We start from the raw sequence: 27,785 nt of genomic DNA, 5'->3' as shown, positions 1-27,785 counted from the left end.
TGCCGCCTGCACCGGCGCGGAGGGCGCTGCTGGGGGGGGAAGCGGTGTGGGGAGTGGGGGGGAGGCGGGGTCCCGGCCCCCCCTGGCGTCCGGAGGTTCGCCCAAACTTTGTGCTTTAAAATAATAACTAAAAAGCAGCGGCCGCACCTTCCCCCGCGTGTCCTGAATTCAGGGGCTGCTCCGCACCGCGGGGAGCGGCCCCGGGGGTGGCAGAGAGACGGGTGCGGGGGGAGAACGAGACCCACCCGTCCGCGCCGCTCCGCACCGCTCCGCGCGGCCCGACTCGTTGCGCGCCGCGGCGGCGAAAGCGGAGCGGCGCGGGGCAGGCGCGGAGCGGCGGGGTCGGGGCGCGGGGGGCGCGGAGCGGGGCGCTCCAGCCGCGCAGGCGGCGGAGCGGTCCCGGACCTCTAACGAGGGCTCCGGTGCGCGGCTTTTGTTGGTCTCCTCAAATCAACTCCCTCTAATTGCAGTTGGAGCTGAAAGCGAGCTAATGTTCAAAGACGCTGCCCGCCGGCCTCGACCAAAGCGCAGTTTTCTTTCTCCCCCATGTTATTTTATTTTTCTTCTTTTCCTCTCGTTTTCCCGGGCGAGGAGGGAAACGTCTGATCCGGCCGGGAGGTAGACGATGGGCCGAGGAGGGGAGAGACGAGGAGCTTTACAAGCTCCTCCGCTCGCCCGCAAAAGTCAGGGACACGGGCACTTCGCCCCGCAACAAAGGCGCCGCGGCCCATTCACAAAAAAGCGAATTGAGGAGGAGGAGGGAGAAGGAAGGGTTGGGGGGGCAGTTTCCCCCCCTTTTCAGCTCCCCTTTCCCTCCCGTTTTGCCCCGATCCCGCCGGGGCAGTTCCCGGGCCGGGTTGCGCTCCCCCGGCCCCGCCGCCTTCCCATCACTTCGCCATGCCGGGGCAGCCCCGGTCCCGGCGGGCAGCAGCCGCCCCCCACACCGGGGGGTATGTGTACCCCCGCAACGCTCCCCTCAACCACCGCGGTTGCCCAGTCCCCAATTGCGGGCGCCTCCCCGTAGGCTCGGCGAGGGGCTGCGGGCAGGGCGGGCGCAGGGTTCGCCGCCCCCCGGGGTGACGGTCCCGGCCCCCCCGACCCCCCCTTCCCTCCGCCGGACGGAGCCTGCACCCTCCCCGCTGCGCCCAGGTAAGGTCGGCGGCCGGGCGGAGGCTGCGGGCGGGCAGGGGGCTGGGCCGCGCGGCCCCCCAGCCCCGCCGACGAGGAAGGACAGGGGCAGGTCGGGCAGCTCGGGCTGGCCACGGGGCGGGGGGGCTCTTGCGACCGGTTTCTGGGCTGGGGGCCGTAGGGAATGGGACACACTTATTTTTCCCGCAGCCCGGGGACTGAGTTACTTCTTTCGAATTAAAGGACAGACAAGCACCTGCCCCCTGGGGTGGGGGGAGTCCGCCCGCACTCGCGGCCCCCCATGCCCCTCGGAGGCAGCCCCAGGCTTCGGGGCTCAGCAACTGCCGCCGTCCAGGCGGGCAGGCAGCGCCGTTGGCTTTGCCGCCCTCTCCCCTCCTGAGCCTCCGCTGCCTTCCGCGGCCGCGGAGCTCTCGGAGCGTGTGTCCCCCCATTTCCCGGCCCCTGTATCTTGCAGGGGAGGGCAGAGGGTCACGGCGGAGCCGGCTTCCCGCCGCGCCTTCTCTCCCGGCGGCGGGGCGGTCCGCGCATCCTCCCCAAATTCGCAAGGGGCCAAACCCACCGACAGGCACCGGGGCATCCCCCGGCCCTCGGCCCTGGGCCGGTACAACCAGCGGGCATCGGCGGACGCTCGCACAAGGCCGGGCGCTTCCCTCCTACACGGGGGAATATTTTTCTGGTGGTAGTGGGAGGTCACGGCGGGGAGCGGGTCGCAGTTGCACCCAGAGCCGCCGGCGATGCGAGGGGGTCTCTCCCGGGACGGCAGCCGCCTCCCCGCGGGGTCTGGGCTCCCTCCGGCTCCGCCGCCCGCTCAGGTCCCCGCGTGTGCGCTCCTTGCACCGCCGCGGCCGCAGCGGAGCTTTGGCGTCGCATCCCCCGCGCCGGCCGGCGGACGGCATCGGCCCCGCAGGGAAAAGTTTTACCTCCCTCTCCCCGACTTGCTTTTGATTAAAAACAAACGAAAAACTTTTCCCTCTGGTGGGTTTCGTTGCGTTCGGCGAAGCGGCGGCGGCCGGGGCGGCATGGGGCGGCCGAGTGCCGCTGGCTCCCGCGGGGTCGGGCCCTTCCCGGCCCCCGGGCCCCCTCCCCCGCCGGCGGAGGGAGGGATGGAGGGAGTTTCCCAGGTAAAGAGGAAAGCGGCAGTTACGGTAAGAAAGATTCGGCTTTTATTGAAAATTTTATATATGACTCGGCATTGTAATAAATAAACAAGACGAGCTCCACGAAGGGACAATGCGAGCGCGGGACACGCGTGGGGGCACACGGACGGGGTGGGATGGCGGGGGTTGGGATGGCGGGGCGCAGAAGGAGACGCGGCCCGGGCGCAATAAATAACACGGAGCGGCGGCGCGGCCCGGGCCCGCGGGGGGACGCAGGTGGGAAGAGCCGCGCTGCCTCGGGCCGGGTCTGGGCTGCCCCGGGCCACCCCACTCGCAGCCGCTCCCCGGGCTTTATGCCCCGAGAAACCCCCCGACCAAACCAGAGCAGCTCAGCTCTACTCCCGGGAAAATGGAAAACTGCTAAAATAAAACACTGGTAAATACAGCACATTTTTAATAATAACTGGGGTGGATCTGACCTAACTATAAAATGTAGGTAGCTTATTAAGTAGTACATATGGCAGGACTAGATGAAACCATTCCCAATGATTTTTTTTTCCTATATCCCCTTCTCTAATCCTATTACGACAAAAACGTATTTATTTCAAAACTCAGCCCTCCTCCAGCTAAAGAAACCAGGACAGACTTTATTTCTTCTGCTTCTTCCGCACATCTCCGGCATCACCTGCACAGCCAGAGTCTCGGTGATTTCATTTTCAAACCCTTTCGGCAGGAGAGCTGAGCCCACAAGGAAACCATGGTACAATGCTAGTTCGCTTGAATGGAAACCAAAAAACAACGGAGCTGGGCCTGGCACAGCTTAGAGCTGGCCTAAGAAATGGAAAAAAGTTTAATTTTTTTTTTCCAAAACATTTTTTTTCCCAGTTATGTCGGCATTTTAAAAATGTAAGAAAGAGCCGCGCTGCGATTTTGCCACGGCTGCGGGAAGTCCGCTCACTGGAGGATGCATTTCTCTTCCTTCTTGGCCATCTTGCCTTTGTTTTGCTCGAGGGTCCTCTCCAAATGCTCGTCTTCTTCCTCGGCCCTGCGGAGAGAGGTGACGGGAAGCGTGGTGAGGGGCTGCGCAGGATGCGCGGCTGCGCCGAGCTTGCCACGGCCACGGCGCTCACGGACTTGGCCCGAACTTTCCGTGGGGGCCACCCCCCCATCCACCCGACTCACTGCTTCTCCTGGGCGTCCAGGTCCCTGACCAGCGCGTCCCGTTTGTTAACGAGAATAACGAGTTCGTCCAGCAAAAGCTGCTCTCGCCTCTTCTGCGCCTCGGTCTTCTGCCAGTCTGCCAGAGAGAAAACCAAAACAAAAACAGCGCTGAGACGCCGCGGCCGCCACCGCCGGGGCGCAGCCGGCCGCGCCGGGACCGCTGCGGCGGGGAGACCGGCGCGGCACAGCCCGGCCCGGTGGAGCCCCACACAGCTCGGTTCGGCACAACCTGGCCCAACCCGGCCCAACCCGGGCCGCTGCCGCTCTCCCCAGCGGGAGCTACCGCGGGGACAAGCGCAGCCCGCCAGCGTTTTATCTTCCTGCCCACCTGGCTTGGGGGAGCTCAACAGAGACTTTGGGGTCATTTCGTTGTTTTGTTTTGTTGGGGTTTTTTGTGGGTTTTTTTGGTCTTTTTTTGTTTGTTTTTGTGGGGGTTTTTGTTTTTGTTTGGTTTTTGGTGTTTTTTTCCCCTACGACCTTTTTTCCTGGATGGGCACCGACATTTAACAAGTTTTCCCCTTCTAGGAGGAAAAGCCCGTTTTCCTACAACCCGGCTCTTCTTTGCTAATTCCTCGCTCGCTCTTAGCAGCTGGAGGAATCTCACACTGGGCACCATATGCTTCGCAGTAATTTTAAAAGCAGGTATCAGGTAATTAGCATTTTCCCCTTTGAAGTAAAAATACACTTGCTACATATTATCGCGGGGCCCCTTCACCCCCGGCGCTGGGAGGCAGCTCAAGACGGAGCCACCTCGCTTTTCCCAAAGGTATTTTTCTCTCGCCGCTCCCCGGCCCGGCGGAGCCCCCGGTCCGGCCCCGTCCGCCGCAGCCCCCCGGGGCCGGCCCGCAGCCTCCGGCTCTCCAGCCAGACCGTAAGGGCTTGTCGCTGTCAGTCAAGCCCCAGCCTTCCCCGCCTCCCTCATTAAGAAGGTAAACAATGAAAAGCAGGAGCAGTAGATGATGAGAGAGATAGCAGGACAAATGAGGAGCGGGAGGGAAAGAGGACACCGGCTCCAAAAAAAAAAAACAACCCAACACCGGGAGAAGCCATCGCCACCGGCTCGGCAGTGTCCTCCTCCTTTTCCTCCTCTTCCTCCTCCCCGGCCGCGCTTCCCGAAGGCGAAGGGGAGACAGGGTGCAGTCCTTTTGGCTTTCTCCCCGCGCTCTCCATTGCCCTGGGCGATCATGTTAAAACTCACATGGCTGGTGCTTATTCAGATAACCCGAACAATGCTCACCACCGGTTACCATGTGAATCTTCACAAACCCCGCAAGAATGCGGTGGTTCAAATCCCCCTGACCCCCCTCCAAAGCCAAATTTATTCAAGACAGTAAACTGCTCAGAAGCTTTATGAAAGCAAGTGGTGCTAGAAGGAATTCAGCCTTGTATTTACAAATTAAAAATTAGATGCATCATCATGCAATGAAGGTTGGAAGAGAGGCAGAAAGGCAGGAATGCGTAACCACTTTTATCGGGCCCTTGCCTTCTGCCTGGGCACACGGGCCCACGAGCGGATTTGGGGTCCACACGCGTGCAGGGAAAACCCACGGCGACACATGTGTGCAGACATGCTTGGGAGAGGCAAATATACACGGTGGCGTCTTGCATGTGGGGAGGGATTTGGTCTGGTGGGCCACTGCCCAAACTTCCCAGGAGTTTTTCTTGTTCTTTTTCTCCTTAACTTTTCTCTTTCTTCGTCAAGTGCATTGCTTCCCCTCCATCATTGTTAAGGAAATAATTTTCCAGGTGTACACAGACTAGAATTGAAGCTACCTGCCAAAATTACTGGTAATCTAAGCCACTTCTCCTGCCACGAAGCTGCTTGAATTTAGGTAGCAGCCTTTTAGATGCGAATATTCAATGCGGTCTCTCGATTTCCACTGCTGCTTGCCCTTTTGCTCCTTTTGGGGAGGGCTCCTTCAGTTCGACCCGTTTAAAACACACCGCTCTGCACGTCTGCAAGTCGGAGCTTCCCAAAATCGGAGGGTTTTACCCACAGAAGTAAAGCCACTGCACGTGCAATGCAATCTCAGCATGACAAACCTGTCTTGCGAAGGGAGCAGCAGCAGTGAGCCGGGCAGAAAAGGAGAGAGACGTGGCAGAGAATTTCATGGGTGTTTCCTCCCCCGAGACGTGTCTCCCAACTTTCAGGTTAACTTTCTCCCTGCTTCTGCTGATATTGTGCTGAGACTCGGGCTTCCCAGCACATCTGGGCACATGAAGTTCTAGATAAAAAGGGGCTTGAGAAACCCCATCTCTACCTGGACTCAATTTTTTTTTGCGGTTTTGATGGTTTTCACTTAGTTGAAAAGCTCTTATTTTTAAAGCCTTCCCTCCCCCCCCCGCCCTTTATCCCCTACTTCTCCAGTTCCAGCAGCAATTTTAGCTTTTGAAACAGCAAACATCAGTCAAAATATTTCGGCACAGTTTTTGCTCAGTCCTTCACTGCTGTTTTTCTCTGTTAAGTCTCTTTCTACAACCTTTGGTTATTGTTGCCCCGTCTTATATGCTGGTAGGGTAAATAACATCATATTAGGACTTCATGGAACAAAACTGGTGGGTTTTTTTGTTTGTTTCTGTGTTTTCTTATTATTAGTGTTTGACATATACCACAAGAAAACTTGCTGGCAGGAATATTCCCTTGCATTTTTACTTTGTCCCCTAGAAAAGGAGTCTGACTGCCTCCTCCCAAGAAATACAGTAAAGTAGTAATTGGTTAAAAGAGGAACCAGTGCAAAGTATTTAAATAACATTGTATATGTGATTACATTGCAATTTTGTTTTATCCAACAAAATACTGCCGGGCAGCAGTTTCAGGAAGCATCCCTATGTTTAAAAAAGCAACTGTGTTCAAGTCTGATTCCTACCTGTTGTGCCTTTTAAGCTAGGATTACCTATAACACCTGTCACATATAGTTACTCAGGCTGACTGCAGCTCTGGGAAGCCACAATATGGGCTGTGATTAATTTGAAGATTTCAGAATAATACTGTTATAAAAGCTACACTCTGGACAAAAATAGGATTAAGCTCTGAGGCAGTATATGAGCTAAAAGTGTTGAAAGCTAAAGCCCCCCATGCCACTGCTCAAGACAGGCAGTTTAAAATGACAGAGTTTGCTAAATTCACGTTGAAGTAGAAATGTTTTCAATTATTCATCTTCATTGACTTCATATTGTCTTTTTTCCACCCCCACTGCTTCAACTGATAATTACTTTGAGCAAACAGGCGGCCGGTTCCCATAGAAATGCTTTAATAGAAATGGTCGAAAGTTCTTGTAGTAAAACCTTCAACCTCGTCACTATAATAAATAAGCCAGGCACTTTGATGAAAATTAACACTAGTTTTGTAAAGAGCACATTGGGGGATTGCAGTTAGGTCTTATCTTTAGTTCCAGTCAACTAGCAATCCTGGAAGAGTTTGCATCATCATCAGAGCAGGCCATTTGATAGGATTCTGCTGCTGAACCTAATCAATCTATGGAATACTGTGGCTGCGCGGTGTAACAAAGCTAAAATAGATTTACAAATGGGGTTTTAGAGGATAAGCTCCTCCACAGGATTACATATTGATTTTAAATATAAAAAGCTTATCATATAAACCATAACTACAAAAATAGTGAACCTATGCATAAATCCTTTTAGAAGAGCACCCACTTCAAACTATAAGCCAAGAATAAATCAAGATGTACAAAATCCAAAAGAAGATCCATTTCTTGGGCAGAAAATGAACATACCACCCCAAGGTGTGCAAAAATGAACTTATCTTTTCTAAGGAGGCATTAAATCTCGAATGAAAAAAAATAGAAAGGAGCGAAAGGAAACGTAGCTGAAAGTAAGGCATCCCACCACTCGGCCACTGCCGTGGTAAAAATCAGGCTCTGAAAGGCAACACCTTGCTCACATGAGCCAGCCTGCTCCCGAGCAGCCAGCCAGAGCGCCTTCCCGTGTGCGCAGCTTAAAACAAACCCAGTAACCTATATTTTCTTTGGCATATTAGGCAAGGATGTCAGGCCTTTCTTGTCTGGAGCAGTCTCGGCAGCGGAAAGAGAGGAACATTTTCTAGCTAGAAGGCGGCAGCGCGTTACCTTTTTCTTATCTCTACGGCTAAACGGGGGGGGGAAGAAAAAAGTATGCCTTTTTTTTACCACCCTCAGTCATTCATGTGTTCCGCGTGAAGTGCCGGAACACTCCAAAAGGCTATTCAGCTGCGTATGCCTCCATTTTAGTGGCTGGCTAAGAGGACACCATCTCCACATCACTGAGCATCGGAACGGTCAGCACCTCCAGACGGCAGCGCTGCCCACACGCTGCCTGCGCAGGCAAGCGGGCCGGCCGCCAATACACCGCCTTTAGCTGCCATCAGCAGGCTGCTACCTTTTGCAAGGCTCTCTCTTTCCCCCCCCCGCCCCCCGCTTCCTTGTCATCAACTAGCTAAGTAAATTGGTTGATAGATTTTTAAACAGCACAGTCACGCGTGGAAGAGTTAGAGCAATTTACCAAAACAGTAATTATCACCTTTCAAAGACTTTTTGTTTTTTTAAGTTCCAGTTTGGGTTGCTGTGTTCTGCCTTTCTATTAGACAAACAAACCAGTCCTGTCCTCTTATATAATATATCTATATCTATATATATATATATATTTTTTTTTTTTACTGCCCATATATTTCAGGTTTGGAATTGGTGCTGGTGTGAGATCTGTCTTTTCAACTCTTTCACGGGGCCCAAGTGCTCATTAGCAATTGGCTAAATGGCTTCGGAACAGACAGTGCCGAGCTGTTCGGGCGGCCCTGCTTCGGGGAAATCGCATTATATATAAACGGTGTGGCTTTACTGGTGCTTCCTAAAAGTGCATCTTTGCACCCCAGCGTATGTCGGACACAAAAAGCAACACAGCACTCATGCACACATCGAGAGCGGGGTGTTACAGTCGTGTATTTTGACATTTCACAGGCATTTTCTTGGGAGAGTTTCTCTGTTAATATGTTTTTTAGGTAAAAGCAGATAGCTGCTCAAACTTCCAGCAGGCTAATAATTTAACTGAGAGTTAAAATGCTGAACACAGACGATGTTGTATAAATAAAAAACAAAACCGAAATTCTCCAGCACTTAAGTTTTCTCTCTAAAGCCCTGTTTACCGCATCAGCAGCGGAACAAAACCAGTCCCCTCTCCCCGGCCCCCCCCCTCCAAAAAAAAAAGAGGGTTTTGGCATCTCTCTCTGAACTTAGAAAAAGGAAATTTAAAAAGGACAGATTTTTGCTCAGGTCAACATGTGAATGGCATAGGCTGCTAGATATTCAAAGGCTGCTGCTAGGACGTTCCAAAACAGTAAAACAGATAAGAGGCAATTAAACATTGAAATTTCGGATTTTAATCCAGCTTCTCTTAGCTCCTCTCTGGTTTTAGAGTATTTATGTTTTAAATATTTGATTCCCAATTAATTTGGCTTGTCTCTGCAGAAAGCAATGTATATATTTATGACTCAAGTTTATCCAAGAATATAGTGAACATAGTCTTATGCAAAAAATATAACCACAGATGGAGAGATATGAAAAAGCTACCTGAAACCTGCTGCTTTTTTCCTACAAACTTATGCTACCAGTGAAGTCTCCAAACTAATTAGAATTGATTTATTATGGATCAGGTACCTTATCAGGTGAAGAAAGAAATTACCATGGACAGTCAAAGGGTTGAAAGGTCAATACAGAATAGCAAAATCAATTTGCATTGATTAGACAAAAGGTCCATTTTACAGAGCCCAAAGGATTAACTTTTAAGCAAACATCTTTGAACTATAAGACAGCATTTGTGACTGAGAGGTATAAGCGGTGCAGCATTAGAAAACACTTAAGATATTTAAATAAGAAAATAATGCAAGCAATGGTTTAAGCTATCTGGATGTTTATTTTTTATTATGAATCATCCCCAGGATTATTGTACAATTCACTTGAAAGCCCTACGGAAAGGATGCAATTGTTTCATTTATCCCGTGTGTCAATCTTCCCGTGAGTTTTCATTCAGGTAAGGTGACTAAACTTGGGAGAGTTGCAGAGGAGGGAGAAAATCTGTGCAAAGGATCGCACTAATCCCAGTGCTGCTTGTGATGAAATATTTACTTGGCAAATGTAGTATTTTACCATCAAAACTGATGAGACTTTTTTTTTTTTTTCTCTCCCCAGCGAGCTACTGTCGTAAACTAGATCTGAAACGCTAAATGGAAGAAGGCTCCCTTCGGTGGGTCACCCTTTCCATTTTCTGCAGCACCCAAAGCAACGCGATGCCACAGAAAAGCCCCGAGAGAATTACCGCAACAAAAAATAATACACCCCGGACAAATATTTTTCACCTCCCCATCACTTTTTTCGATGTTTATTCGAAGGAGACCACATTTCTTTGTCCCGTATCTTGGACTTTTTTTTTTTTTCCCTGAATAAAACTTAAGAATGGGCTCGCAGACCCAGTGTATCTCCTGTGTGCTAGCACGTGAAATGACGTGAACATCAGGATTAATTCTTAACTAGGCTTCAGAAAAGCCTCCATGTTTGGTACTTTCAGGCAGCAAGCATTTTCCTTCCCTCGGTACCCAGCATTTCTCTTACCTTCAATAGCAAGCATTGCTCTTAGCTCCCGGTTCAGCAGTTCGTAGCGCCTTTCTAGGTCATGTTCTTTTTCCCTAGGCAAGTTGCAAAAGTTCATCAATATGTTAATTACTAAATCATTAAACACTTAAAAGAACCTTTAACTTATATTGATTTTAGGACTCGTAACTGACTTTTCTCTTTAACTTTAAGCTACTCCAAACAAATGATACACAAACTTAAAACCTCACTCAGGTGGTGTATTCAGTAACAGGGACTTTTCATTTTCTATAATGTTGGCTTTAATTCTGTTAGTTTAACTCTATTGTGCTACAGGACATAATTATTTCAGATTAATCTTTGGAGCGGCCGTTGTGGAATGTCATAAGTATAAAATATTCCTCTGGATCTAATGAACAAATTTCAGCATCAGCCTATTCACCAAGATAATATGACACTGGAAGTATTATTCTATATACATTCTGCCCTAATGAATAAAAAAATTAGACACAGGATTAGAAAGCTTAATATTTTGAAGGTAGAATCTTCTGTCAAGTTCAGACACGGTCAGAAATTCGTGAGCACAGGCTCTTCCCAGGGAAGTATGCAGACATCTACGCTAGGTGGCATTACTGAAAGAAATATATTCAAACCAAAAGAAGCCGGGAAAGAAGCGCTGAGGGCAGAATGCCTCTGAAAACAAGCAGCATCTTCTCCCTTCCTTGCCAGTGCTAGTGCAAAAAGTTTATTTGTCTTTACATTGCAGTATCAGTGGTGTCATCACCCCGTGACTGATTCACTAACATCCTTTCAGCAGTCCGGTGCTGCTGAACTAGCAACGGGATTGAGGATTCCTAGGAAGCAGGTAGTGACTCACATTTTGCTCTCTCTGAATAGTCCTCACCTGTCACATCTGAGGCACAATCCAAATCTGTTTGCACATTTCTAAAATGTAATTTTATTCTATTGTTTGGCCTTTGAAAGTGTAACTCTGCTTAATATTTCTTGGATATTTTTTTTTCACAGCTCTGGCTAATCTTGTGTCATTGCACACTTCTAATTTTCAAGTCTGAAATATGAGAAAAACAAGTTACTCAATGTGTTCCACAAATCATCCACGCTACTGACTTTTGAGGGAACATTTTTGAAGTCTAATGGGAAGAAAACAAAAAAGTTTTGCATCTGTCTGCTAGGTAAATATCTCAGTAAAGCATCCTTTTGTAAGTACACGTATCCATCCATACTTACAGGAGAGAAAGTTGGTTCATTCGTCTTATTAAGGCATTCTTTTTATTAACCAGCATGAACCATTCCTGCATCATAGCTTCTTCTTCTTCTGTGTTTCTTCCTGCAATCGAAATAATTTCACTATTTATATGGCATTTCACAAACTGAGCTACATATTTCAATTCATGTTTTGGAGTATCGGTCTCCAATATCATTGAGCACTACAAGGCATACGCTCAAATGGCAAACATTTCATATGACTAACAAGTCCTGCAGCCCAACCCTATTTGCTCCATAAATAAAACTTGGAAAGCAGACATTATTCAGCGTACGTTTTCATGTTCTTTACTGTGCTGATACCGCAACCTAAATAAACACCTTTCAGAAAGCACTGTGTCTTTTAAATTCTTCCACGAGAACTATATTGTTGCTATGTGCCAAATGAAATAAACCTTGTTGCTAAAAGATGTCTGGTCCAAACACAAAAACAATCCTTGTGGGCAAGATCCACCCCACCCATCCAAACCCAGCACAATCAGGATGATGCGGTAGGGATCAAAGGAGCTGCAGGGAGATGACAACCCTGAACCCTCGGCCAAGGCACCTGATCAGCTTCTCTGCACTTACGGCCGCTCTTCCAGACCACGAGCTGGAAAGAGCTGCTCCTGGCCTCACCCACAGTCAAAGCAAGCATCTGTGTAAATACGAATCCTTTTGGGGTGCAGGTGCCCGAGGGTCCCCAGCCTGTGTCCATTGTTGCCTCCCAGGCAGGATGAAGACCCTCCATAGCCCACCTTGCAGGCTGTACTATGCTCTGCCAGGCTCTATAGGTCTCCGTGTTACCATCCCCACACCATCAGCCACGTGGGGGAAAGGGAGACAAGCATCCGGAAGGCTCCTGACTGTCCTTTCAGGTAGCAGGGTTGCTTAGCCAAATTTCACTCTCTCTGAGCTGGGGGACTAGGAGCAACCTCATCAAAGTCCTTTGTGGAGACTGCACCTCTGAGTGACCTGCCATTCTCATGTCTCAGGTTGAGCTGAGGAGCAAAAACTATACAGTCCTCACTGAATTACAAAACTCACACATTTCTTATGGTTGAAGTTAATCTGGGAAGAAATCTGGAATAGTGGCAAAGGACCATGAGCTGGGACTTCCGAGTACTTCTCCCAGCTTCAACGCTGCTTCAGCAGGAGACTGTGGGCAATCTTTGCATTTAAGCACCTTGTGTGTAGTATGGGGATAATCACCCACGCCAATCTTGCAAGGGTGCTAAAAGTTAGTTCTTTGATGTTTGTAGTAAAGGGTTTTGAAATCTCTGATGCAAGGTGCTGCACACTCAGGGAAGCTATCTTATTAACTTCAGCTATAGGATCCCTAGTTGCAGAGAAGCAACTTGAAGCACCAGAAGCTGGAAAGACACTAGAAAAAATATTGGTTTGCTCTAAAAGAACACTTTCATTTTCTGAATGGGAGTGTTTGAAGTGCTTGCATGTATGTGCCAGCCACACGCACGTTCATACCCCAATGCCATGGCAGTGTGCAAGCCCAGATCTGCACCGAGAGCCACCTCCTCACCCGGCTGTGACCCTGCTGCGTGCAAGGGAAGGTCACTGGCCTTCTCCAAACAGTTTGATTCCCTCTGCTGTGGCCTGTGGGCTTGGTGCATCCACACAAGGAAAGGGGTGAAGGAGATGAAGAGGGAAGCAGGTCGGCTTGGGGTGGAGCTGGTGGACCCACACAGTAAGAAAAAGTTACGCCATTTGGTGTGCTCTTCTTTCTGACATGAGACATGCCCCCCTACCCACTTAGCAACCTGGGAAGCTCGGGGTTGATGAAACTGTTCCTTGGAAGGGTGCTTTTAGGGTATACAATTTGCTAGCGGCGAGATGGGGAGGGCAGAGCATCCTAAAGTGGGGATGGCTGTGCAGCCTTTTTCCAAGCAGAAGCAGCAGGGTCCAGCTCCTGGGTGATGGAGCAATAAAGGAAGAAATCTGTCAAGCAGAAATGCTTGACAAATGCATGAACCTCTGCTTCTGGATTTGTGCAGAAAATACTACACCATGGCATTTACAATAATATTTAGCACTTCAGCACTCCCCCAAAGAGGATTAAAACTTATAGGTACGCTTTGCTGTTAAGTTACAGATCAAAGGCGTTGCTGTACTGGTTCATCTAACGGCTTCTGCTTTTAGAAGTAGATGATAATCGATATTAGCAAGCTTTCATTGAAATGCACCAAGTAGCTGGAATTTATTTGAGGGAGAGGGCAAGAAAAAGGGGATAGATGGCTTTTCTCCCTTGCAAAATGATCAGTTTAATCTGTGACGTATGAGCTTACCGCACTGCTCGTTAAAAAAGTTTCTCACAACCAGACATATGTGGCTATAGCAACATTTTAATCAATTTATGACACTAAATTTGTTGGTTTTGGGGAGGTCTGGGATCTCTGGCTAAAAGAAACCATTCTAAATACAAGCTCTTACTGCATTTCATTTTGTAAGCCTTGAAAAAGAAATGAGAGACAGGAATGTTTCAGAGGAGTTTGACTCAACAGTGGATCTGAACCTGAATTTCATGCTATGCAATCTCAAGGTAAGAAGATAAACTTAAGATATAAACTTTTTTCTGTTAATGCATTCCTCCTAAATAAAGTTAGTTGCAACACATAACGAGAAAAGATGTAGGTAAAGCTTGGAGCTGTCGAGTCAGATCTGAACAGGTGCCTATTCTGATATTTCCACACTGACATTGAAGCACACGCAATATCCATAGAATAGGCTGGTTTAAAAGTGAGTTAACAAAGTCTTGATTGTTTTTACAGAATTTTTAATCTGTTTTTGTATTCGCTTTGGACCCATGTGATGCCCTGACACCAGTCATGTGATATCGGCTGTGATAGGCACAAATCCCCGGGCAGCAACAAAAGAAGAAAGAGTAAAAAAGAAAAAGCTGAGAAAAAGCTTGCAATTTGGAAAAAGGCCAATTGTACCCTGGCAAAGGCCTTTTTGATCAGTGAAATGACACATGTGTGCAATATTAATAGCAGTCAATGCTGATATTTTATTTGTTGACCGTCAGCTTTTAAATTCTTGTGCATGCAGCTGAAACAGATTCTTTCCAGGCAAGCAAAATAAAGATGAACTCCCAAATATAAGAAATTTAAATAAATCTTTTCAGCAAATACACTACCATTAGAGCATTACTTCATTTTTTTTTTCCCTTGGTGGACGGAAGCATGTGAAACACTTCCAACAAAGAAAAACTGAGTGTTATTACTGCAGTGATGTTGCAAGCTAGATTCACATTTACAATTTCTAAATAAAAAAGATCAGAAAAAGCCTTTCTTCAACACAATTTCGCAGTTTCACTCTGTAAAACCCTGCTGCTGGTGGGGTTGTTTTTGTTTTCACTTTCCAAGTGTAAAACAAGTATTTAATTGACTTGCTACAATTGCTTGAAAATTAAAATTGGAAAAATATCTGTGTTGTTCTTGGGAAAAAAAAATACTGTTGATTTATTTAAATGAAGTGAAAAACATGTTTGAGAACAAATCAATCCCGTGCACGCAAAACCTTTATCTGAGCAAGTACAAGACGATGAAAAACTATAAATAGCCCACAGATCTTAATTTTTTTTCCCTAATACATGCATTACACTATTGTTTTCAATAAAAAACAACAACAACAACAAAACCCTTTTAAAGCTAGTAAGTTGGACCATTACAAATTAATCCTGACTTTAATAACTGGTTAAAGACCCCTTCAGCTTTATAAGTAACAAAAAATATTAAAGCCTGTGATCACAGTGAGCTTTTCTCATTTCTCCTCTAACCATTTGTTATTTAATCCAATACTAGTAATCCAATTTGTCCATCAGACTTTTAAAGGGCAGAATGCAACTTCCCCAGCTTAGACACTTTTCAAAGTACAATATATTTTTCAAATGAATGCTGGATGTTTCATTTTTTCCCCAACTGTTCCTAGCTCTAATGTATGAGGAAAAAAAGAACAAGATGAACATTGTTCGTACTGATTAAGTAAGAGCTCATTAAAGAGCTGTCAGTGCCGTACTTTGAATATGCATGAAGCATATAATCAGATCTAGTACCGTCACTAGAGGAGAATACGGTAAGTACAAAGGATTGATTTAATTACTTAGAGTGGGCTGTGGTGGTAAAGCAGTCTTGTTAGCGCAAAAAAGAAAAGGAGGTTGTATTCTGGCACGGTTAGGGGAAAAAGGCAGTTTTAGCTCTGCCACAATACCTAATCTCAGGATAAAGCACTTTACATTGTAGCTTAAAATGAAGACTGTCAGTTTTCTAAAAAGACCAGAATTCATCTTATCTTGTTTAACCTCACCTGGTTAACTATCTAGCAGAACATACTTATTCTCTTTAACACGTAATTATGCTTATACCTTTTTATCCTATAGTTCAATAATGACTTCTGAAAACGGTCTTCAAATAAGAGCGCATAGTGCTGCAAACATCATATGCATGAGAAATGCTCGGTAAGAGATTTGAAAAATGCAGAACCAGAAACTAAGACAAAACAGTAAGTACACATGCCTTTATGTAAAAAGACAATACACCTTTTAATGTCACGCTTTATTATTAGATAGGTTCTGAGAAAGATTCTGGCAAGGTTTCTCTAATATATTTTGTCTTCCCCCTCTTCCTTTTTGCTTCTTAATTTTAAAAATTTTTTTTTTAAATTTTAATCAATAAATTCTTGGTTTATTTTTCATCGAGGAATCCAGGGGAATTCTCTCACAGCAACTCTCTGTGCCATTTTCTGATTTCATTGTCTGGCTTGAGTGGTGAAGGATGTGTGCTCTATTCTTCTCTTCACTTGACATCTACCAGAATCCTCCTCAATGATTAGGAACGAGCCCAACTCCAAGCCGGGAATAGGATAAAACACTAAATTCTGTCCTCAGCTACGAGAAACTCCTACTGACTTCTGAGTTGTGATTCTGCGCTGTAATAGGTCCTGTGCAGGATTCAATCAAGGCTGCAGCATAAAGTTTGGTGATTTTGTCCCTTACTGGGGCAAATTTTAATGATAAACAGAATTTTGATGACAGAAAAAAAAAAACCAAACCCTTTATTTTCTCCTGTGGTTCATCACACATATTTAAATATAATTTTATTGACTATTATTCAAAACCAACTTGAGCCAATTCTCACCTACAATGCTCAAAAATTAAAAGCATGTTTATATGTGAGCATTTTTGAGAACAATAAAAGCAACTAGCTTATTTTAACGTTGTACAGCTTGCAGGCAGTCTTTTAAAAACACTTTTTCCTTCACATTCTTCAGGATTTACAAATGGATTTTTGTTGACACTGTAAGCTAATTATTTGTTAAATATTTAAATAAGAAGTGTCTTGACAAATGTCTCTTCTGAATCAATTTGAAAAAACAATTTCTATTTTCTTTTCCTTTCTTGCTAATACTACCTCCAAACCCACCCCTCATGCTCAGTCAGCTACCAGTACATATATGTGCCATTAGACCCATTATTTTTAAGCTGTTTGGGCAGCCAGTCATTAGATGAGCCCAATATGGATTAACATAGTAAAATCGTACACTGCTAAGAAAACTGAGAAAAAAGTGCTATGGATACCACTTAGAAGGAAGAAAAAGCAGCAACATGCAGGGACAAGATCAGTTTACAGTGTAAATGGATGAACACAGTAACTCCTCTACGCGTTATACCATCGTAAATCTGTCAAGATAAGCCAATACATTAATATATATATTTTTAAATCCTTAAATGTAAATGTATTTGGCTGTTGTGCAAAAATCAATTACAACCTACAGAAGATAAATAATAAAGGGTTTCTATCAGCATCCCAAACCAGCCCATCCAATCTGGCAAGAAATAACACGTTTACAGAAATCACTTTGTATGCCGTCTTAAGCAGTAATTGTTTTTAAATTTTATTTGCACTGTGTATAGTGTGTGTGCCATGGTTAAACACAGAAACCTCGCCATGTCTCCCCATTTACCTCAACAGAACTACATGAAAAACAGCCTACTTAAGACAGAGCTCATTCTTCACCCATTTGCTGATGTTTACACACAGTTTTAAAATAGAATAGAAGAAGCTTTCTTCACTCAACACACTTGGGTGAAGAGGCCAGCAGAATGCCAGTGCATGTGAACTAGAGCAGGGCGAATAACGACAAAAACTGGCCAACTTTGCTCTGCTCCTCTTTCTGGGCTATTTGTTAGTTGACAGAAACTAGATGACCACTGAGAGCCATCCAAACGCCAGTGATTTCCACAAATTTAACAGGAAGGTCTTTTGAAAACATACCCTGCCGCCTTTATTTGCCCGCTGAAAAAAAAGGTTGCGTTCACCCAATTATGGGGACGAGTTTTTACGAGTTTCTGTATTAGGAGTGAACGGACAGATTGGCTTGTTTACCTGAAGGAGAACATGAATAGCAAATAAAGAATAGTTCTAGGATGTGTCTCATCTTGTCTCATAAGAACTTGAAATTGAAGGTGGTGTGTTTAAAACTGATAAAAAAAATGATCTTTCCTCAAAGCCTCATCATTTACCAGTAGAACTCATCGCCACAAGGCAATGTTGAAACTAAGAGCTCAGCAAGAATTAAAACCAGGTTGAAAGTTGAATATGGAAAGGCAAAGCTATAACAGTAAATATTCAAACAAACCAACCAACCAACACAGGAGGTAGGAATTGGATCCTCCTGCTTTAGGACATAAGATGACCTTTAATTTTCAGAGGTTAAATAAAATGTTCCCTGGGGCCAAGTTAGCCTGTAACCAGCTCCAGTGGGGTTTCTCGCCCCCGCCTGGGTTCAACCCATACCTGTCCGTCCATGGGACGGTGTTCTGGACCAGACCATGGGGCCGATCTACCGTGGCAATTACAGCTTTACTGAAAGGAAGCACAGGAAGGGAGGAGAAACAATGCCGGGCATTTTAGCTGACCCACCTCACATCACTAAGAAAGGCTGATGGAAGGTCCCGAACCCTTCAAAGTCAACGTTGGACTTCCCACTGATTTTAATAGTTTTCTCATCTCGCTCACTGTGAACAGCTTATGCACAGAAGGGCTCTTGTTTTTAGTGCAAGTTACAGAACTGAACAAATACTTAAGCAGAAAAGCCTATATTCACAACAGATAGTCTTTGTAAAGGAGAGTTATGCGAGACTTACCGCAAAATGCGTCCCAACACAACTGAAAGCTACAGTGACCATTTTTAAATGATAAGTGATTTACAATTTTTCACTGAGTGAAACTGAGGCATCCCTAAAGAGACCTATTTTCTGAAAAGTCATCCTCCTCTGCTTTCAGAGGACCATGTTTGGTGGAAAAGCTCAGAATTTTGGTTAAAATAGTTCTTCAAAGCTCTGACTGTCAAAATGGAGCCCGTACTAGGCACCCTACAGCATGAATGGATCAGCTGCTCCATTTTGAACTTCAAGTCTCCCATTTCAGATGACCGTGTCCAGCTTTCTTCTAAAACGCTTCTTCCTTTCACAGAACAAGAACCTTCTCGTTATTAAAAATCACTGAAAATGAACAAGAATAGCCACCAAGAGATTAAACAGGATGGGACTGTTGTTTAGATGACACTGCAGAAATGCTAGCGAGCAGATGAACCCGTAGCACAATTTTCTGAGTCTGAACTGGATGGGAAAATGCCTCAGGAACATTAGAAAGGCAAATTCAGGGCGACTAACTTGCTGTCGCTGTTGAGAAGGAGACATTGATGTCCACACAATGGAGTCTCATAAAGGTAGGTAATGACTGCCAAGAATCTGCCAGGCAGAGTTACATTGCAGTGCATTGTCTGACTCTATTTCAGCCCCCAAAAGTACTGTAACCCTAACGAAACGGAGCCGCTGCCAAGGGAATGCCTTTATCACAAGCACACATCAAATTAGCCTAATATCAAAAAGGAAACTTGTAATTTCTTTGGTTTCTCAAACATAGTAATTCACAGAGGCTATTTACAACTTTGAGAGCTGTGTAAACAGAAGGTCAGGGTTCTGACCACATCTCAGTGCGTGCAAGGATTTATTCTACCTGCCGTGGGACTGACTCACAGGAAGACAAACATTTGTGGCCTGCAGTCTTGGCAACCTAAAATTATCACAGGACTGAAACTTCCATGAAAGACGAATTGCTGAAAGATTGCTGATTTTCTCTACATGATGAGTCAATACAGTGGCCACTAGAAAATGACAGAAAATCAACAGGAACAGAATGCCTGGGCTTGATAAAGATTGCCAATACATTTTAAATGTGAGACCATCAATGCAGACCAAGAAAACACATAGTTTGCGGCCCAAAATTCAGACAACAAGAGGTGAGATTCAACTGAAACATCTGGAGAGATTCTTGTAAGAAAGTGATGCTTCCTGCCTTGAGGACAGTGCCTGCAGGGATCCTAGCGCTGAGCAGAACCAACACGCGTCCTTTATCACCCTCTGGTATTCTTTGTACACAAATTCTCTCACATAGCACAACTTCAGAAGCAGCATGGGCTTGGGAAAAGTATACACCAAACTTTTGCTTGCATCAGAAGAAATGATTAATGGATACACTCAAACATTTGAAGCTACGGAAAAAACCAGTAGTTGATGCTTGGAAATCTACCAAGAAGAGGATGATGGTCTGGCAGATGAATTATTCCACTTGCAGGTTGACAAGTAAAGTCAAATGATTTGTTATGAATCACAGAATCATAGAATGTCCTGAGCTGGAAGGACCCACAAGGATCATCAAGTCCAACTCCTGTCCCTGCATATGAAAGCCCCACAGTTCACACCATCTGTCTGAGGGTGTTGTCCAGTCTCTTCTTGAACAAGAATGATAGTAATTTCTCTGTGGGTCATAACTACTCCTTAAATCAGTTGCCTGCTGACTTGGCAAGCAACAGCTGGGTAAGATTCTGAAGTGAGCAGCCAGTTAACTTTAAAGTCATCAGATTGTGCTCTACTAGGCAGTGTATTATCCCATTTTTACCAAATGTTGCCTTAACTTTCTTCAGAACTTATGGTCCTGGAGCTGGGAAGGAGGGGTGGACAGTATAAAATTACTTCTTTAATGGACAGGGCTGAATTTAATGAAAGTAACTGCCTGAAGTGAGAAGACAGTTGCCAATGAATGTGACCTTGAATTGGTGTTAATGAAGACACCTACTCTTACTGGGAGTTGGCAAGTTTGTACTTCTGGGATCCAAAGCTTCCCAGGGCTAACTGGGCAAGTTCAGCTAGGTTGAGGTGTCCTGGGGCCCGACAGTTTCCAGTTTCGACAGAAAAGGTGGTTTTGGTGGTAAACAGGAGAAAATGAAGAAAAAATAACAGGGCTTTCTGCAGACTGCAGTGGCATCATGGGCCGGGAGCCCTAGGGTGACCAACATGCCTTTCTCCTCGCCTTGTCTTTCCAGGCAGTCACTGATTGTAGAGAAAGCCGACTTCCAGGCATAAAGCCAAAGACTATGCCTACCACATGAAAGAGCATTTATACTGCAATACCACAAAGAAAGATGGAAATCAGTTAAAAGAAGCAAGTGTCTGTTGGGTCTTGCAAGACTTTTGGAAGGCCCGCAAGTCTATTCATAGTGCCTAGGGCTCTCCCAGAGTAGCCTCCTGCTATGCGGGTAGTGCTGCGCTTGGGCTCTCTTCTTCAAGCTGGCTTCAAGCACTTTGTTGACAGGTTCTTTTAAGGCAATGATGAGGCTACAAGTCAGGGAAGTACATGGAGAGGAGGCTGACATCATTCAGTCCTTCCAGCCAATGACAATTTTGTGTTACTTTGAGAAAAAAAAAAAATCTGGTCATTGTTCCTGCTGAGCTGCTTTAATGATTTAATGAACTTGGCCTGGGAAGGCTGAACACTGCCCACATCTGGTCTTGGAAAGGTCTCCTCCCGGGAACTTCTGCCTACCAACGCAGAGATCTAAGACTGAAGAGGTGTGGTGAATTGGAGAAATGCTGCTTATTTGGAAAAGTATGGCCAGATGGTCACCCTCTACCAAAAGTAAGTCAAGGTTGCTCCACAGGAACTGCTAATGGGAGGAGACGGAGATTGGAGAGGAAAGGGTTAGCCAGTAAGAGACTATGGAGGTAACAGGACAGAAGAGAAACTGGAAGAAGGTTGACAAGCCTCAATCACTCATAAAATGCGTGATTCTGGCAACCACAAAACCCGTACTTGTGCAGAAATTTGTGTATGAAATATCTGGACCCTGAAGACTCGTGTCAGAAAAACAGCTTGCTAGCATGCCAGTTTATTTGCATTAACAAATTTTAAGGAATGGCTTTGCACTGCATGGCTTCAGTACTAGCAGGCATTTCTACAGAGCTCTGTGGGCTTCAGTAGGATTCTGGTCAGTCAAGTCACACTTGGGTGCAACAAAGCAGCACAGTTACCATATTGTAAATGAGAATTCAATTATAATGTCATTGCACTTCTTTCACCCAGGGTTTTGGTAGCTGCCAAAACTCTCATTACCATAACCCTGGCAGCAGGTTAACACTCCTGAACACTGGAGAGAGAAGCATCTCATTGAGTGCTTTATAATATTGCTTTGCTTAAAAAAAAAGTGGTCACTACCAATGCATAATTTTGTGAGCTGTTACCATGTTACAATAAAAGTCACTAATGCCTGCGCTCATGTCAAAAGCTTTTCTTCTATCCAACACAAATTGCTATCAGTAATATTCTTCTAGCCTTCTAATTGTTAGGTATTTCCAATAGGGAAGGTTCACAAACTAGCACCAGCAAAAATCCAAACCAGTGTCCCACATGTATCATTCACGTATTCAGAATTTTTTTAAACGCTTTCACTTGCCTTTTTTTTGCTAAATGTAAAAAGGTAAATGTTTACCATCTTTACGATGTTGCTTTCAGCAATACTTTTAAATTTTCTATCTTGCCAGAACTGCCGTTGTTATATTGTCCTTTCTCTTACTGTGCTTCAGCATGTGCATCTTTGTCTTTCACAGTATGGCTGGACAACTCTCTACCATCTCGTGGTTCGGTAAGTTTTCAATTCACCTGAGACTAATCATGCTGAGCTAAGCAAAACAACAGTGTAGGAAAGCAAGGCTGGCATACTGCTATAAAACTTATGGTGTTATTAATTCATTCTTTCTGATTTACATAAGATATGAAAATATGAACAGACCATGATGATTTCTTTCTTCTTACGTACATGCACCAGTATTTTTCATACTGTCTGCTTGCGAGCTTGAAGATGGCAACAAAACCAATTTTTAAATGGAGTTCATCTCTCAGGCAAAACTGAACATCCATCATTTTCCTCCCCAAGCCCTGACACTTGTGAATACAAATCTGCATTTGCTTCTGAGAATTCCAAAGCGAATTGTGAATTCAATTGTTTTTAAAAGACAAAACTTGGCTTAGGGAGTAGGATGCCTCCTCCTAGCTCACCCCTCCCTCCTCCAGTGCAAATTTGTATTGCAGACCAGAGGACTCCAGTAAGAACCATTCAAGACAGTATAATACGGACTGGTAAATATAGCTTGATAATCAGGTTTGTGAAGGTGCAGAGCATATAAGGGATTTATTTTTGATAGTGAATCTATACACATATACATCATCAAGCCCCCATTGAGAAGCAGACCACTCCAAGTGATTAATACAGCTAAAGGGGGCAGATAAGAGATCAATGACAAAAATCACCTGGTAAAAAAAAAAAAAAAGTAAAAGGTATTGCATTAAAAAGGCTTTTACTTTGCATGCGAAACAATACTGAGAAACCTGTATTTTAGCACTTGTACTCAACAAGCACTCCAAAGTATGCTGGGATGAGAACAGAAACCCATCCTTTCTAATAATCTTGTGACAAAAGCTAAAAGACATCATCCTATTAACTAGTGATCTCAACTGCTAATGCAGAGTACTTCCTGGTGCCTTTTATGTAGAATGCCGCTATTAAAAAACCACTAAACATTCACTGTGAACAACACAGAATCATTCATCTTTTATCAGCATCTCTTGTTAGAGGAGTATGAGAGGGGCTGAAGGTGTCATTGATATTATAGAGTGGAAATTAATCAGAAATTTTTCTCATATTTTCCTCATCACACTCATTTACTTTTGTACAAATTTCCCCCTCCTAAAAAGTTCATACCCAGCCCCCTGTTGTACGCTTTTAAGTTGAGAATATTCAGCGAGTGCGTCAACTGAAAGGCACCAGGTCCTAACACAAAAAGCATTCGAAATTCTCATTTAGTTGTCTTTATTTTGCTAGCGCCATGTGGTCCTTGAAGATGTAGAAAACACGGGAAGCCGAGTAAAGATCAGAGCAAGCTCATTAGCATTCTGACAAAATTGGAGTGGTGGAGATGTATAGTTTGCCTAGTTTGTCGTTTTGAAAGCTACCGGTGGTAAGCTTTCTATTTCATTGTGCTTTTGTCTTTTTTGGGGGTTTTCAACGCAGCGGGGTGGTTGTTAGCCTAGGTTTTCACAGTGCATTGTGGGAACCTTGCCTGCACATTCAGCCTATATAGTATCATTTGAGTTCAAGTCAAAAAGTGTTGGTGGTGGTTGGTTTTTTTTGTTGGTTTTTTTTTGTTTTTTTTTTTTTTCCTATTTATTTCATAATCACCTATGCTAATGTGTAATTGTTGTCTGGCTGTCAAAACCCATCCTGCCCGACACCCGGTTAATAAAGTTAAAAAAACCAAAAAAAAACCAAACAAAAAAAGAACAAAAAACTCTAAATAAAACACACTCTGAGCTGTATTTAAAAATAAAACCTTTTAAAAATGTTGCTAGTTTTCTTCAAAAGACAAGATAAGAAGAAATTAATTTAAATTCCACTGTTTACAATAAACTAGAAATGAATTTGCGACAGATCCAGTTGATTAGAGTTCAAAAGAGACTCTTTCACCATATAAGATCGCCAATTCTACTTCAGAGCCTCTTGACGGAAAGATGGGTTTATGGTCTAGAATCATGTAAATAATGAATTACCTCTTAGCAGACCTAAAGAAGTTATTAGCCTGGTCATTTGATATATATTTTTTTCTTTTTTTAAACATAAGGCTGACTTTGAAGGGCTAAAAGGGCTACATTAATGCTGCTATTCGACATGAACGTTTCCAAGTTGCAATGAAATGGATAAATGTCTTTTTGGATGAGTTTATCTGCTAAATCCTTGTGGTTGCCCTCCTATCTCGGAAGATGACCCAAAAGAATGTCAACAGCTCATTTCCCAGAGAGCTGGAAAGAGTCACTACGCAAGCCATAATCTGCACATTCTCAAAGAACCATTTCAAACATTACATTTCACAAGCTGTTTAAAGAGATTTTTTTTTTTCTCTCATCTTCACTATCCTACCAGTACTTTGGACATCAGTGCTTCAGAAATGAGGGCTTTAACCAAGCTGAAACGTGACTTTTTACGTACTGTGTTGGGGGGTCGTGCGTATGTGCACATGTACACAGGCACCGTGCAACACGTGAGCGCCCGCGGATTCCCACATGCTTCAAATTCATGTCACTAAATTCCAGCTGCACTATGGCAGGGACAAGTAAATGCTAAGAATCCAAATACATTCAGTCACCCCTAATTTGGTCATTGTATTTTTTTTAATATGTGTGTCAGGCTGCCAAAATTGCAGATATCCTTGTAGTATGAAAGGATAAAACCCATCTTGAAAGGAGTTACAATGGTCTAAATTTGGATACAGTAAATTTTACAATGGAGTGGGGATTAAAGATTTATTTACTTAGCAAGGGGGAAAGGATAAACAAACACTAAGAGAAAGAGCCATTTCATTAAAAACCTTCGAAATTCTTTCTTTTTGTCATGCGCTTGGAAAGCATCATTATGTTGGTCAAAATGGCCTTAGAGCTGCAGCCAGCTTCTGCTGATCAAGAAAAGCAAATGGTTAGGCCAAAGAGGGAGCACTGGTCTTTAAAAACAAAGTACAAGCGGGTAAATGCCTGAAGACAGAAAGTTCTGAGATAATCCCCTAGACCGTGGACTGACAGATGTAAATTTTTCCATCATATTTAAAATATAATTTCATTCTACGTCCATGTGAAATACAAGAAATTTAATCACAGAAGATGTTGCAACGTTTAAGCTATACATGAAAAACTATACTCTCTTTCCAACCAAAACCAACACTCCAGCCCTGAGAATTAAATAGCAGGTGTTATTTTAAGCTTAACAAAAGGCAGAATTTTGCCAGCTCCAAGGTGGCACCTTTATTTCAAATCTGCTTTTAATCACGCAGTTCCTTTTCACTCAGGTTCCAACTCCCAGCAGAGGCAAATAACCTGGAGACTGTTATCCGCCTGACAGTAAAGGCGACCAAATTATTTTCTATAGTTTGCAATGTGCTTGTAACTGCAAAATTATTTATCTCCTTCACTGCATTCTACCACGAAAGTTTCCTCCAGAAGAATCGCCGGGACCAGCCATATCAAATTAGAGGGCAGTCAGGAGTGTCTAAGTCCAGCTTTAAAACAAATATCATAACAATTACCTAGCCATATGGAAAATAGGGTATGTCTTTCCTGAAAGCTTTTCTATATTTTCTATCTCAAATTTCAACTTCATTAGAAACTATTTCTGACTAGCAAGCTGCAAGATTGCTGAATATCTAACTGTTAACTCACCATGAAGAAAGAGACTCTTTTGAATGGCAGAACTTTTCCAAGATGCAAATGAACAATAATCTAATTTCAAGAGTAAATTAACTGAAGGATTCATTTTAATATGTTTCAAAGTCTCTGAAATTAAGTGGCAGTTGCAACCTATGCAATACACACACGTATGTGCACCCATGCTCACATACACACGCTAGCACAGCACCCCCACTACACCCAGCTCCCATCTTCAGAAGAACTCACATTGTACTTATGTTTAGGTTCCTATGACTGAAAGGCCAGATGTTTCACAAATGACCAACAATTGGAGGTTAGAATAAATTAATGACTGATTTCTGAGCTTTGATGGAATTAAGCATATTTCTTTTCTCAATGTGCCATGTGAATGTTCGCCTGTTAAACTTTTTTTTTTTTTTTTTTTTTTGACAAGTGAGGCCACCCGGCAGAAAACAACTGATGCAAAACCCAAGAGTAATCCCTCTGTTTAGTTCAACACTGTGGTTAGCCTTAACACTGCCTCTATTATCCAATGGATTTAGAGAAACTTTCATTTATTTTGTTGGCCTCAGTCTTCCAACTTTGTTGCCTTCTTTAAAGGACCCAAGACCCATTCCTATGTAAATACATTTGCATAGGGCCACAATGAAACTTTCTGGGACTTGGATTAAACTTGCAGAACTAGATAGCTCCGCTGCGCATATTTGTGATCTTCATGTAAGTACTTTTACAAATACATACGAGTAAATGAAGCTGATGTCAGCTCTCGCTACAGGAACATCTGGAGTTTAAAAGAAACACTCCATCGTGAACTGTGTACCAAAGCTCCGAACACTGAAACAACTGGGAGACACAGTGCCCAAATGTGAAATTACAATAAATATAAAGAACAAAAAGTCCTTTTCATTTAGGAGCTGTTAAGATCAGTGCTTATTTGCTGCAAAATGTCATCTTCTCTCCTAGCCTGTTCCTGTTCCCGTAAGACAACAGGATCCCTGTTGTAAAAGTGATGATTCACAGTTACTTGGTTTTTTACCTTTTTTTTTTCTTGTTGCCTCTGTTTATAAAGAGCACCTAGGGTATAATGTATTATCATATAATGTACACAATACAGCCTTCTTGCAGCCAATTCAAATATGAAGCTTTGCATCCAGCAAGTCTATTAGGAAACAGCACCAGGATTAATCCCTGCAATTACCACCCTCAAAAAATGCTGGTGGACGCTCATGCAATTTTGCCATTCCCATATACAAAATGCCAATACCTTAAGGGTTTATGTTCTGTAAGAGAGGCACGATGGACCTAAAGTATATACTAAGGACTAGTTTTGTCATTTCACTTGCACTGATGACTGTGAGGCAGGAATTGCAACTGAATATATTCTTTTGGTATGCATTTAAGGAGATAACACCTTCTTCCAGGGGGTAAACGAACATAGATATCTAATTCCTTGTTTTGCAGTACAGTCTGTTTTAATCTAGTTTAAAAAGCTCTGCATACATAACTTAAAAAAAATCATGTGACAGCATTATTCAAGGCCACTACTACAATGATTTAAAAAATTAAGCCAAATACATCAAACTTAATCACATACAAAAATACACTAGCCACTGGAAAATGACTTGCATAACTGGAAGCATGATAACAAAGACACTGGCACAAATCATAAACCAATTCTGATTTACACCTTATTTTCCTTACTCTTGACTGTATGGTAAGGCTCTGCTGTCCCATGTAAATACCATATACAAACCCAATTTCTCTCGTTGGACTAAGCACATCAATACAAAAGCAAATGAACTACCAAAGTGCCCTAATTAACAATTTTGCAAGTAAATGCAGACATCAGTGCCACACTGCAGCCATTAAAGCCTATT

General features: G+C 44.0%; 1 protein-coding gene across 9 annotated transcripts in view; it reads right to left on the bottom strand.

Annotated features, from left to right (window-relative positions):
* Window positions 1–2,301: 2,301 nt before the first annotated feature.
* EHBP1 (EH domain binding protein 1) overlaps window positions 2,302–27,785 on the bottom strand; it is a 224,540-nt gene continuing 199,056 nt past the window's right edge. For all 9 annotated transcript variants that reach the window (XM_065631700.1, XM_065631699.1, XM_065631701.1 and 6 more), the window contains 4 exons: window positions 11,291–11,390; window positions 10,064–10,137; window positions 3,429–3,543; window positions 2,302–3,291 (listed from right to left, as the gene is read on the bottom strand). In XM_065631700.1, the coding sequence (XP_065487772.1) occupies window positions 3,201–3,291; window positions 3,429–3,543; window positions 10,064–10,137; window positions 11,291–11,390 (380 nt within the window). In that variant the 3' untranslated portion in view covers window positions 2,302–3,200. The remainder of the gene's footprint in view (window positions 3,292–3,428; window positions 3,544–10,063; window positions 10,138–11,290; window positions 11,391–27,785) is intronic.

This window comes from Caloenas nicobarica, chromosome 3 (genome assembly GCF_036013445.1).
Source record: "Caloenas nicobarica isolate bCalNic1 chromosome 3, bCalNic1.hap1, whole genome shotgun sequence".
Classification (NCBI taxonomy): Eukaryota; Metazoa; Chordata; class Aves; order Columbiformes; family Columbidae; genus Caloenas; species Caloenas nicobarica.
This window is presented reverse-complemented; position numbering and strand designations above follow the sequence as displayed.